Consider the following 14,443-nt stretch of genomic DNA (forward strand, 5'->3'; position numbering starts at 1 on the left):
GGCTTATGTAGATGAAACCACTTCTGGAGAACCATATAATAAGCTTGGTATCTTTGACTGTTCAGTGTTTCATCCATTTTTTTCTTCTAGAAAGCCCTTTTAATATAAAAGCAGAATGAGAATACTGTTTAAATTGCAATCAAGACTGTCTAATAAGCCAGTATTTCTCACCCAATATCTTTGTCTAAATGTTACAATGTAAAATTGTCATCTTTACAAGTTTTCTGTCCATTTAAAGAATATGAAAATTCGCAAAAAAGTTTTGTGATTTAAACATTCTATGAAAGACTATGAACAGATACTATTTTCCTCTCAATCCTATGATCTAAAGGGTCAACAGACACATGCGCTCTTTGAGATATGAACAGTTGCTTCTTAAAAGTAACAATGTTTATAGCAAAAGACTTTTTTGGCCAAAAAATTAATATAAACATTATCAAATGATACCATCTGTTCATTTTATATTTTCACATAAAAGAAATAAAATCATATCAACTGTTTATAAAAATTACTTCTTGAGCCATGTTCCAACAAACACTTTTCCAAATATCTCTGTAAGGATTGCCTTCTATTGTAGATAAGCTGCCATCTTCTGATATACTTGAGAAGTTTGGATCGTGATGGAGTCTCCATCCTTCTAAAGTTGCTGCTCTCCAAGACTGGCCATGAGATCTACACATATCTTGAGCCTGAGATAAAAAGTTATCTTATCAAAACCTTTATATTTAAATATTTATAACTGCCAATGCAAATGAATATCATTTTAAAATTAGTCTTGTGATTTTAAAGGTCTTTAATTCTAATTTTGCAGATTATAACTCCTAGACCTGTGGACAGTGATGATTTTTGTTATTTTTTGACAGTTTGGAGTTAATTTAGTTACTGAAATTCCTGCATAGTTATATAAAGTCAAATACTGAATATATTTTAAATGTTTTATATTAATCAGTACATGTACTTTTCATTGGCTGACAACAATCATGAGGCATTAAAAATTACAATCTATTCCACAATTAAATGCAAAATTCATGACTCCACATGCTTCTCTTGACAACGTCACAACAATGCATAGAAAAATAAACTAAAAACTTGAAATAACTCGTAATTTTATGTTTGTAGAATATAAATGTAATTACAAGAATTGAATGCTTCTTTTTATAAAAGGGTTGATCATGGGCACAAAATGTACTTCTGTCAATGCTTTTACATCCAAATAAAATTACAACAAGAATGTGGCCTTAGTACACGGATACCCCACTCGCACTATCATTTTCTATGTTCAGTGGACTGTGAAATTGGGGTCAAAACTCTAATTTGGCATTTAAATTAGAAAGATCATATCATAGGGAACATGTGTACTAAGTTTCAAGTTGATTGGACTTCAACTTCATCAAAAACTACCTTGACCAAAAACTTTAACCTGAAGCGGGACAGACGGACGAACGGATGAACGGAACGAACAAACGGATGCAGACTGAAAAACATAATGCCCCTAGGTGGGGCATAAAAAGAAATATTTTAAATTTTAAATACAAAGATCCATTAGAGAAATTGAAGGCCAAATAGTGGAATAATGAATGATATAATCATTTGTACATTCAAGCACAAATACTTAAACCAATGAATAACATACCAAATCAACCCTTCCACCACGTAAACAAAGGAAAAGTGTTTGCAGCAATCGTCTTTCATCATCTTTGTCAAGGTCATCAAGAAGTTTATTCTGTCTGATTGGTGCATCAGGATCCTGTAATGTAATGTTTCCATAGAATTTGAATAACAGTTTGTCATCATGTGTACTCTTAAAACCCCTCCTCCATTCTGATAGCTAAATATATATAACCAAAGGATTGACTGGGGTATCTAAATAGTCACTTTGACCTTTCGTGTGGCAGGAAGAGAAATCCATTTGGTTCAGCTGGTTGAATATACAGACACATCCCACACAGATAAAAGAGACTTTAAGTCTGATGAGTGTTGTTGGAAGAGTACCATGTTTACTGTAAGTAAATAAACTCTTGCAGAAGCTCTGTGAGAGGTCCATGAAAGATGACATATTACACCCCTACCCAACATACTCTTTTTTTCCAGGGGCATTCCAAATATTCCATCCTTTACATCTGACCCACATAGCAGATCCTACATAACTGATTTTGTTTACTTTTCTTTACGAATATATATAATACATTTACCACTGAATATTAAACTATGTTGTACACTCACTCATTATATACTTATGGACAGTCAGATTCTTGGATTAGTTATTCTATAATTCTTGAAAAAATTGAATCATATAATAACATTTTTCCATCACAGTATGCTAACCTGATAAAAATATATGACCAGCATTTGCCAAATATTACAATTAGTATTACTTGATAGGGCTATGTCCATATCTATTTATTCTATATCTGGGTCTCTTATTATACATTTACAATCTAACAGATATCATCCTTATAACTGTAAAATCAAAGACTATTATAAAACACAGAACATACCATTTCATCCACCATTGGCCTTTCACTACCAAATAGTCCTGATTCTTTGCTTTTAAGTTTACTCAATGTATTTTCCCTGAAAAATAAACATTGGCTAGAGGTATAGGGGGAGGGTTGAGATCTCATAAACATGTTTAACCCCGCCGCATTTTTGCGCCTGTCCCAAGTCAGGAGCCTCTAGCCTTTGTTAGTCTTGTATTATTTTTAATTTTAGTTTCTTGTGTACAATTTGGAGTTTAGTATGGCGTTCATTATCACTGAACTAGTATATATATTTGTTTAGGGGCCAGCTGAAGGACGCCTCCGTATGCGGGAATTTCTCGCTGCATTGAAGACCTGTTGGTGACCTTCTGCTGTTGTCTGTTCTATGGTCGGGTTGTTCTCTCTGTGACACATTCCCCATTTCCATTCTCAATTTTATGATAAATACACAAACTAATTTTAAAAATTAATAAAATCATTTCACATTTTTTTTTAATGAGATTGATTGGTGTTTAACCTCCCACTTTCAGCACTGTTGGCTATTTTGTGGCGGTCAGTTTTTTTTGGCGGAGGATGCTGGAGTGCCCTAGGAAAGAACCCCCAACCTTCAGCAGGAAAACTAGTCAATTAAGATTGGAGTCCATACCAGCCACATACAGTGTCCCTACTCATAACCTCAGTGTTGACAGGCTAGTGATACAGTAGTTGGGCTACTTAGACCACTTGGCCACCAAGGCCCCTTTTTAAAATGAGAAGGAAATTCATAAACTTTGATATTAACTCAACTCACAATTATAATAATACTTCAATAAGAAGCTAAAAATATGACAAAGAACACTACTGTTTACATGTATATCTATATATAGAATATTTCAAAAGACAAAAAACATAGTGCATTCTAAACTGTCTGATATCTAAATAAAAAATCTTTTAACATTAATTTATCATTAAAAGCAGAGCTATTTAAAGTTTTCTTCTTACAATTTTGAATCAATTTTGAGTTCTGTCATTAAAATTTATTACAGACTTATATTTGCACTTATTTGCAATGTCAGAAAGGAAAACTTTGTATTCACATAACTTTTCTTATATTTGTTACTTGAAAAAAAATAATTTTTAAATAATTTTTCTTTTAAATTATTAAAGGAAATTTTGTTGATTAAAGAAAAAAAAACCTTTTTTTTCAATGTTGTTTCGAATGAAATATATGTAATTATATTTAACTGGCATCTTCCTTTTGACCACCAAAGTCTGTAAAATCCTGACTCACCATGCTACAGCTCTGTCAGAAAAGAAATGTACATTTTCTGTGTAATTATCCACACTTTCCTGTGCACAACTTTCTAACCAATCTACTACACACTGTAAAAGAAAATACACTATTCATAAAACAACTTCATATTTCTTAATTTAAAATATTGTGACTTGTGGGGTTAAAAATTGGTTTGTGTCCTTTTGAGCACTGTAAATTCATAATGAAATTTCGTAATTCAATGTGTGCATTTAATCGGGAAAAACAAGACAAATCTCACATTTTCCCTATAAATTATATAAGTACCCCATAAATTTAATACTTCTACAGTATAGAGGTGTTTAAATCTGTGTAACTTGACCTGCAACTAATTCACCAAAATATCAAAGGTTTTAGTAAAAAAAAAAAGCAAGAGCCATAAGAATGGACATAATGACAAACCTTGTTCAAAATGAAATGGTTAATGGTATTAAAACTAATGATCATGAAAAATTAATAAAGCATGACAAAAAAATCAACAAACCTGGCATTGTCTAACATCAGAGTGTTTTTCAAACAAACTTTCTGCAATTTCTTTATCGCTCCTTCTAAAAGGTGTTTCCTGAAAATAGAGATCAAACAATATTTTTAATTTATTATCAAGTACAGTTTCAACTACATAACCATTCAAACGTTTGGTTAAAGCCTTTTGCACATTACCTTCACAGACAAAAACATAGACAAATTCAGCTGATTAACTTAATATCAAATGTTAATATCACAATATTAATTTTATCTAAAATTTACTAAATAGCAACAGATAATCAGAATTAACTATAAGTATTTCATAGCATTTTTTAAATATCAGTTTGATTTCATCCAATGGTATTTTTCAAATTTTGGATTTTAAAAAGGGATGACAAACCCATACTTTAATTTTTTCTTGTAATAAAAAAGACAACAGATGGATAATAAATTAAGTTCCAAAAGACAATTTAAAAAGGTATGTAAAAGCTTGTCTTTTATGAACTACACTGACGATAAGGTCATGTGATGTTATCTTACAAGTATAAATATGAATTTAGACATCATTAAAGTAATGATATAAAAACACATGAGTCATTACATGGAATAACTTTAACTTTTTATACATGTAAAGACAAATATTTGTTTGAATTACCAGTACAAAAACAGAATATCCTCCTAGACAAAATAGGTAAAATGGGCTCATCGGAAACAACAGATTGATAATCTGAAGCTACACACTCTTGATAGTCTAGTTCTTAGTTCTCCAACAAGTGCTAGTTTGTAGTCCTGAACACTGCAATCTCTGATATTGGGCCTCCTTGATCTGACAGATACTGAATTCCAAAACTCAACAGCATCAGTTGGATCATAGGTAGATAATTAGATATTGGCTTTGCACCCCGATATAAATGAATTGCTCTTGGGGTTGCCACCATGCTGTTTACAAATGGAACAAAGTCGTTTCTTATCTAAATCTACCATATACTGCAACCATTTTCTGTCAGAGATTAAGGTACTGTCTTTCAAACAAATTGTATGAAGATCCAATATTTTCTTCTCGAGAGAAATTCTACATCTTTTGCTCTTCTTCCTCTATGCATCACTCGAGAAAATGAAAACTTTTTACACTCATGTAAGAACCAATGATTTACCTGATCAACTGCCATATCTTCATCCATTTCATCTTTCTGTTCTGTTTCCACCTGATCTTTAAACAGTGACATAACTAACTGCCAAGTGTTTCTCTCTTCATTCAGTAAGTGTAACAAAGCATATTTCTGTTGTGACCTAAGAGCAATAGGTTTAGAGTAGTAAAATGAAATCTAGAATTTATTTGGAATTCCTTTGAAAAAAAATTTATTTCTATTTTCAGTGTAGGGCATTAAAGCATTTTTGCTCTTAATTCTCATAGAATGTATTTTATGTGATTTTACTGCCCACCTTCATTCAGTTTTAAGTTCAAGGTATATATCAAATTTCATCCACGATACAAACATAGTCTAAAAATAGCAAATATGCTTTTTGATTTTTAACCGGGATTCCCTTCATCAAAACGACTGTAGATTAACCTTTTCATTATGTATAACACATAAACGGTAACTTAAACAGATAACTTCCTAATAAACTACAAAAATGTATATAAAATGACATAAAATAGCTTATTTTCTGTTAAATCTCTCATACATTCAATTAACAACAATTCAAATATGATGTTCTTCTTTCGCTTTGGAAACAAAGCCATGTTCTAATTCAAATAAAACATGGGCTGCATGTGACTGGCATCACAATTGAAATTGCAAAGTCAGTTGTATTTCAAACAACACCGGAGATCAAAATGGACATTTGTGTTTGTGTTGCTCACTAGGAATTTAATAAAATCATTCTAAAATTTAGTTTACATGCATCTGTCCATTTTATATCGTGAAACCGTTGATTTTCTATATCCTTTTTGGATTCTTCAAATCAAAATGGTTGCCTTTCGAACGCATATTATAGGTCCACTTCAGAGGATAAAAGTTCTAAATTTTCCTATTAGAATCAAAATAATTCTATCATGCCATGCTCTATGCTCATTTTAACATGGGTAGGCATTATATTTGTCAACATTTTACTACTCGCCAACCACAGTATAAAGATATTGGCCAATATAATGCCTACCCATGTTAAAATGAGCATAGAGCATGGCATGAAAGAATTATTTCTGAATCAACACCAAGCTCATTAAGGGAAAGGTTTGATTGGTTAGTTATTTAAATGCTTCATATATTATTAAGCAAAGTTTAATGTTTCCAAAACTGAATTATTCCTTACACTGAATCTCTTGTCGCTCCACGGAAAGTTTTCTTTAACATTGTAACCTGTTCTCTGCAAGTCTTCTCATAACCTTGTAACAAACTAAACGACTGATTTGCTGATTGGAAGGATTTCATTATTTGCATAAAATCCTGGAATAAACCTTTACACCCTGAAAAATAAATCAATTCTAAGAAGCCAGGTTAAGAATAAATGTATATGTAATTATAAACATCATTTGTAGTACATGTATTTTTATTTTTTTAAGCTGCTCAAAATCTTCAAAGACTGATAGGTTCCTTGGTGGCCGAATGCTCTAAGTAGTACATCTACTGTATCACTAGCATGTCAACACTGAGGTCGGTAGTTGGAACCCGGCACTTGGCATGTACGTACAAATCCTTTCTTAATTGACTAATAATAATGTCTGAAATATGAAATATCCCAATTTAATTTTTTTTTTCATGCAGACTTTGTCCTAATATACGCCAATCAACTTTTTGGAAGAAAATATATATTGTAATTATACTTAATTTTCCACTGAACCAAAAAGTAGTTTGTTGACAAGTTACTCAGCATTTTCTACATAAGTCACTTATCAGTTCATGGTTCACCTAAAAAACGAGCAGATTTAAATGTGTATTCACTTAATGCAGACACAAAATAGTAAAGCTGTAAGACAAACCTAACATACCAGAACCTTCCTCTAATAACAGTCCTACATTTGTGGTTGTCAAATCTTCTGTCATATCCTCCTGCAGAAAGAGAAATTTCATATTACAGTAACTTCATGTTCAATTCTTGTAATTATAAACAGCAAATTATTGTGAACTAAACATTTTTTTAAGTAACAAACAACATCACATGCAGATTTGTGAGTTAAAACATGTCTTTTCATCTTTTAGAAGATAATCTTTTTACTCAGGTAAATTAATCAATGAGTGATGGATTTCTCTGAAAAGAAACTTAAAGGTCCCAGTGAATAAACTACACAGAGAACAATAGCTATTGTATTTATTCAATGGGACAATAGAACTGACAAAAGTTTAATTAGATTGACCAATAGAAGACGATCTCTGGAAAACTATCATTTGGTTCGTAATAATTCTTATGAAATAAAAAAAAGCAGCCCAATATGAAATTATCTTTTTTCGTATGAGAATGACTAGATAATTAACTGTTATCACAGAGATATGTCTCGCCTTTTTGTTATTTTGATAATGCAAATGTTGAAATTAAAATAGCAATACTTTGACATGTAAGTTATGCAAATATTCAAAGTCGATGAACCATGACTGAAGGTACATGACTAAACAATCTCCATGGAATGAGATGTGCCAATGCTAATACAACTGCATACCAAATACCATTGACTTATTATAAGTCGTTCCCTTTAAACAAACCTAAACACAAACATTAACTTGTAAACTATGTAAAAGTTTCAAAGTCAATGAACCATGATCAGGGGTGGGGCTATATAATCTCCATGGAAACAATACTTGCAAATGCCAATAAATTTGCATACCAAATATCATTGACTTAACATTAGCAGTTCATCTTAAACTGATCTAATCACAAACTAATACATGTAAAGTAAGCAAAAGTTTCAAAGCAAATAGACCATGACTGAGGGGGCGGGGCCAAATATTCTCCATGGAAATGAGATGTGCTAATGCTTATACAACTGAACATCAATTAACATTGGCCTACCACTAATGGTTCCCCTTGAACTGACCTAATCACAAACTAATACATGTTAACTTAGCAAAATTTTCAAAGTCTATAGACCATGACTAAGGGGGCGGAGCCAAATAATCTCCATGGAAATGAGATATGCCAATGCTTATACAACTGCATACCAAATATCATTGACCTACCACTAGTGGTTCCCCATAAATTGACCTAATCACAAACTAACACATGTAAACTATGAAAAGTTTCAAAGTCAACAGACCTTGACTGAGGTGGCGGGGCCAAATAATCTCCATGGTAATAAGATGTGCCAATGCTAATACAACTGCATACCAAATATTATTGACCTACCACTAGTGGTTCACCATGAACTAGACCTAATCACAAACTAATACATTGTTGACACCGCCGCCGGAAACAGCATACCTATGTCTTGCTTTTTGACTCCATCAAGGCAAGACAAAAATGACAATGAAATATCGCATATCATCATCAGGAGTCAAAACTAATTTTTCAACAGAATTAAAACTAAATAAAAGGTTAAAAGTCGTACAGTTTAGGTTTTTTAATGATTAAATGGGTAAAATCATGTCTGAAGTTGTATATACAGTTCATAGTGCGTTTGTTGATCTCCATGTATTCTCTAGATTATATGGCGGTATACATGCAGTCAAACCTACATGGCGATCTTTTCATGTCTTGATTTGGACATCAGTTGTTATATTTCGTTGGCAACTTAAATTCATAGATAAAGCCATCCACGAAAACCATGATAATTGGTACCCCACGAATAAAAGTACTTTCACAGTATAAGTCCTCCTGGAATCTTTACTGATTCAAGATTACAAAGGAAAATTACATCCACAGCTGATACACAATCTGCCAGTATCTTGACCAACTGACTTTTATCAGAAAGTCTAATTACTTTCACTCCAGATAAAACAAATAGGCATAACTAAATCTTATTACCCTATATAAATATAAGAAGATGTGGTATGAGTGCCAATGAGACAACTCTCCATCCAAGTCACAATTTGTAAAAGTAAACCATTATAGGTCAAAGTATATACAGTCGACTCCACTTAATCGCATACCGCTTAATTGCATAATTCGGTTAATTGCATAATTTGGTTAATTGCATAATTTTCTCCTGCACAAAACCATTTCCCATTCATCTAATGTTAAATTATCCGGTTATCTGCATAGCCTAAAAAGTGGCCTTTCGGTTAATTGCATAGAAAATAATCGCCAGCTAGATACGCTTAGTTAAAACTTGCAAGATTTTTTACTGGAAACGGCAATTTGGTAAGTATATTTTTCTTGAATGCATTATTATTTTCGTTATTATTTCATATTCACTTTTGTGTTGTTTAAATCAAGTTTTAAAACAGTTTCTTTCATGTTTATATGATAGGATATTGATTAATAACCCTTGATGTGTACACAGGTAAAGTTTCCCTTGTTCTATTTTAAGCCTTGAGGTTAAAAAAAATATCAAACAGGTAATTGTTGTAAAAACACAACCATTCTCTCTCAAAAGGTGTTAATTATTGATTGGAATTCAAACACTGTCCATAGATTTAATTTGGGTTGAATTTTAAAAACAAAGACACCTGCTAATTCGCTTTAAAAAACCATCCGATGTGTACAATCGTAATTCACTTGGGGTGATTTGCAGTCATGTTAAACATTACCATGTGTCAAATTAGCCTTAGCTTGCGGCATTACTTTCTCTGTTCACAAATACACTAAGTTATAGCCAAATTGACCAAAGGTCAATATTTACAAAAATTAAAATATTACAGTCAATCATGACATTACACACAAGTTGATTCAATGAAAAATTACCAATGTTTATGTAGAAAAATTCAGTGCTAGTAAAAAGAAGTGATAACATTCTGATCTATAACCTTTTTATATACTGGGGATTCATTTATTTTCGTAGGTACCAATTATCGTGGATTGAAGAAAACCTGCATTTTCATGGATATTTAATGTTGTGGTTTTGACAAATTTTGTATACATTCCCTTAGAAAATTCTTCATTCCTTGAACACTTAAATTTGTAGTACCCCTGTTCCCATGAAAATTGATATCCAACGAATAATAATGAATCCACAGTATTACCTATGGTATGTCAGAGTGAATCATCAGCATCCACTATGAAAATTCCCCAGAGAAGCTATTTTTAAGTGAATCACCTTTTATGTTCTGTATCTAAATCCATACTTAAATAATCCAACTTACCAAATATTGCGTCCCTGAAATATTCTGTGGTGGGTGCTTTAACAGTGAGGTCTGGAATGAGATATTGTTTGGTTTCTGTGGAGTTTTTCTAGGTGTTGGACCCAAAATGGTTGACACATCAATTGCCTTTGGAGCATCTAAATAACAAATTCATATAAACTTAAAAGAAGTGTCTACTATGAGGGACATAAATCCCCAATTACAGCTTCAGGAAACAAAACAAATATATGATTGGGGTTTTGACATTATTGAATCTGACCTTGACCTATCCAATTTGACATTGGGTAAAGTTCAATATACAAAATTCTACAAAGTAAATTAGCTTTCAGGAAATTATGCTCAGAGTAACTTACACAAGGTATCATCATGTTACAATATGCAACAAATAGCTGAAGTTCATAAATTATTTCTAACCAAAAAGTTGTCAAATAAAAATAACAATGTAGCCAACTAAACATCATGAACATTGTTACATACAAGCTTACTATAAGTAAGAAAGATATATGATATATAGTGTCACAGGAACAGCCTATGGACTTTAAAATTTGATCTTGGACTATGTTCATTACATACCCCTAAATCCAAGCAAGTACAAAGTTGTATACAACACAAAAGATGGGACACATGCACAGATACAGAGTCAAGACATACAGACATATACCCCAAAAAAGAGGAAGGGAGGGATATAAAGTTATAAACCAGGGTCTCTGAAGTTGTTTCTTATACAAGTTCAGTTTATTTGTAAAATGTCATAATAATTGCTCCTCTACAGATACATTTAATAGCTTCATGTATTAACTGCATTAAACAAAATCCTATTTGTACTTACATGATGTGTACCTAAGGCCACCACGAATAGGTGTTCTTGAAAAACTAGAAGATGCTGCATTTCTGGCTTCTAGAGGAGAGGCAATACTTTCATCAAGCATTTGTAAAGCTACAATTTGTCAAGGATGTTAAAATAATTTTGTAAAGATATCAAGTTAAACCTACTCCAGCAATAACTATGGAGAATTGGCCAGATGGCATTTTGAAATTACTTCCACTAAAAGTCTACCTCCTGCAACACTTTAATTGGAATACTTCACATTTCTAGATTTCAGAATGGGAAGGAAACATTTTTTTAAATAAACATATTAAAACCTGAAGACAATTTGTCATGTGATCTTTTTTCAGGTTACCACCCGCCTCAACCTATTTGAAAGAAACAGGTAAAATTGGTGATTTCAAATGTTTCATTCACAATACATTATCAAAATACAAAGGAAATCAGTGAAATGAAACAAAGACTGTATGCAGACTAGCTATGCACATACAAGATTTTCGTACAAACAAATTGTGCTGATGTTTATTGACTAAAACTTTATAAATCAAGCAAAAAAATATACATGTGTAATTAGGGCTTCCCAACTGACCATAATCTGGTGCTCTGACCATTAATTTAAACTTTTCATCAACATATCAGTTGTCATAACTTCTACTTAATTCTATGTAAATATGTAACAGAGTTGATGGTAATCAATGTTAATCATTCTCACTTACAGCTGTTATCCTAATGCTAGAAAGTTAAAGGTTTGGTTGGCTTGCTTGCTTTGTTTGTATTAAAGTTTGCTCAAGCATTGTAATTAAGATTGACATCTGCAAACAATATAAGTAGGCAGAGTTAAACCTGTATATAGGTAAATTTGAATATTTGGTAATGTCCAATCAAATTTAAATATCTTGTATACAAGTTTAACTCCACCTTTTTATATTGTTTTCATATGTCAATCTTAATTACAATGCTTGAGCAAACATTAATACATACAAAGCAAGCAAGCAAACCAAACCTTTAACTTGCTAGCATTAGGATAACAGCTGTAAGTTATTGATAGGTTACAAATTGCTTGCTTCTGGTAAAACAATAATACCATTACTGGTACTAGACTCTGCCTTAATTCCCCCAAAAAATCACAGACCACACAGACCATCAATTATTTGGCAAGAAATTCTTAACATGATTAATCCAGTTAAATAGTTGTTTTTTTCCAATACACATATACTGTAATAGTGGTTATTTTCTAAACAAAATGGATACATTTCTGTATGTTAACATTAGCACTCCTCCTCCTGAAAGTTCTACTCTGTTCTTGTCCTCGTACAGCTGGGGATTCTCCTTCTAACATGGCCTCTAATCTCATTTGTCTTGGCCTTCAAAAATCAAACAGTACAGGATATATTTATAAATTTTCCAAACGAAAAGTGCATCAGATTTTGTCAAAGGCATATCAATATTTATCACATAACGTTTTCAACTTTATAAGTTGGTGCAAGGGACAGAAACTGTTACTATAGTAGGTCCGAGGACACATTTATCGTCCTTCAGTTTTTGTTGTCTACGAATATAGTCCCTAGTGTGAACAGTGTATAACTTGCAAATTTTTTTCTTACACTTTCCCAATTTATTTCTTTATATTTTATGCATGAAATATTAAGTAAGGGGATGAAATTACATGTTAAAAAAAATTGGGTGTTGAATCTTTATGTTTAGTGATTTGGTCCAGTTAAAAAAGGTCAAAAATTAGAGTATGTCTGTAGCTGTCAAAATGAATATTAGACCCTCTTACCATAGAATTGTCCATATTTTGAGTTAGAGCTGGTAGACTTTTCTATAATTTTGATATTATTTGTCCCAATAGTAGTACACTACACTGTAAAAATCTTTTTGAGATAGAGCAGATGCGATTTTTTTAATTTGAATTTATTGTCTAAAAGAAATGCACTACGAAATACCAGTAGGCCCCTGGTGCATATAATATTCATTTTCTTTTATCCTTGTATACACCTCATTAAAAGTCATTTATTGTTTCATGCTAGATAGCAATTTCACTGGAACATTTTGACCAGATGGTGAAAAAGCTGTTTCATGAAGATTTTTGAATGTGGAAGGACTGCTTACACAATAATATGTAAATAGCTATCATGGCTCTATGAGCCTGTTGAGCTTCAAACCATTAGTGAAAAAAATACAGATCACCATGGCCACAAAAAAAAAAAGAAGAAAATTTAACAAAATTCAAACACACTACATGAAAAACTAACAGATTGAGCAGTATGAACCAATCTAAAAACAGGTGGTGAACTGACATTTCTTAATTAAAACCATTAGGGCAAATTATGAACAGTTATTGACATTAAAGGTTCAAAGTGCTCAACTGACTATGTTTAAAGTATTACTGTTTACTACATTTACTTTATCATTCAATCACAAATGCAGACTGACCTTTTGAGATTTTGAGAATAAAACAATTTAAAAAGGCACATAAGTTGTAATGGGAACTTTCGTTGATTACACATGTCAATCACCTTGTATGCAAGTGCATAAGCATAAACATGATAAAATGCTGAATATTTTAGAGGGGCTTCTTCTATACTATAAAGTATAATATTATATTTGCTCGGAACTTTAGAAAAGAAGATATTTGAAAATTGATTACTGGTAGAATCAAGAATTGCCTCAGGCTTAATTTTTAAAAGATCTGACTAAACAAGGGACAATATAAGAAGTTTAAATAAATTAATGCTGCAAAGTTTGGTCCGATTAGCCAAGTAATTTCAGTGAAAAAGTTCAATATAAGATTTCCAATGATATCTTATTGAAACTGGTTGTCATACATGTTTGACATGTGAAACAACATGAGGAAGGTCTCCCATTCATCACCTCTTTAATGCTTAACTGAAGAAAGTTGATAATTGAATTAGATTGGAATGACATGAGGAATAGATACATGAAGGGAATTTGCAAATACTATTGTGCCACCTTTATCCAAATTGATCAATCAAACAAGAAATATGAAAAGTTAACAGAAGTTGACATAAGTTGAGAAAAGAAACTTTTCAGATTGTAATCTTAGTCATAATGATTGTACCAGAATCAGCCCCAGAAAAGGAAAAAGAAATATAAGAGAGAACTGCCATTAATACAAAAATAAGAT

General features: G+C 31.9%; 1 protein-coding gene across 5 annotated transcripts in view; it reads right to left on the minus strand.

Annotated features, from left to right (window-relative positions):
* Window positions 1-14,443, minus strand: part of LOC127733014 (nuclear pore complex protein Nup107-like) — a 40,508-nt gene that overhangs the window by 17,416 nt on the left and 8,649 nt on the right. For 4 of the 5 annotated variants that reach the window (XM_052242263.1, XM_052242265.1, XM_052242264.1 and 1 more), the window contains exons 3-13: window positions 12,547-12,659; window positions 11,299-11,406; window positions 10,470-10,606; window positions 7,217-7,286; window positions 6,550-6,703; window positions 5,391-5,526; window positions 4,256-4,333; window positions 3,751-3,842; window positions 2,499-2,574; window positions 1,634-1,747; window positions 513-689 (exon numbers count right to left, since the gene is read on the minus strand). In XM_052242263.1, coding sequence (XP_052098223.1) covers window positions 513-689; window positions 1,634-1,747; window positions 2,499-2,574; window positions 3,751-3,842; window positions 4,256-4,333; window positions 5,391-5,526; window positions 6,550-6,703; window positions 7,217-7,286; window positions 10,470-10,606; window positions 11,299-11,406; window positions 12,547-12,659 — 1,255 coding nt within the window. The remainder of the gene's footprint in view (window positions 1-512; window positions 690-1,633; window positions 1,748-2,498; window positions 2,575-3,750; window positions 3,843-4,255; window positions 4,334-5,390; window positions 5,527-6,549; window positions 6,704-7,216; window positions 7,287-10,469; window positions 10,607-11,298; window positions 11,407-12,546; window positions 12,660-14,443) is intronic. The other variant, XM_052242267.1, reaches the window with a different exon arrangement.

Source organism: Mytilus californianus, unplaced genomic scaffold (assembly GCF_021869535.1).
Source record: "Mytilus californianus isolate M0D057914Y unplaced genomic scaffold, xbMytCali1.0.p SCAF_3, whole genome shotgun sequence".
Classification (NCBI taxonomy): domain Eukaryota; kingdom Metazoa; phylum Mollusca; class Bivalvia; order Mytilida; family Mytilidae; genus Mytilus; species Mytilus californianus.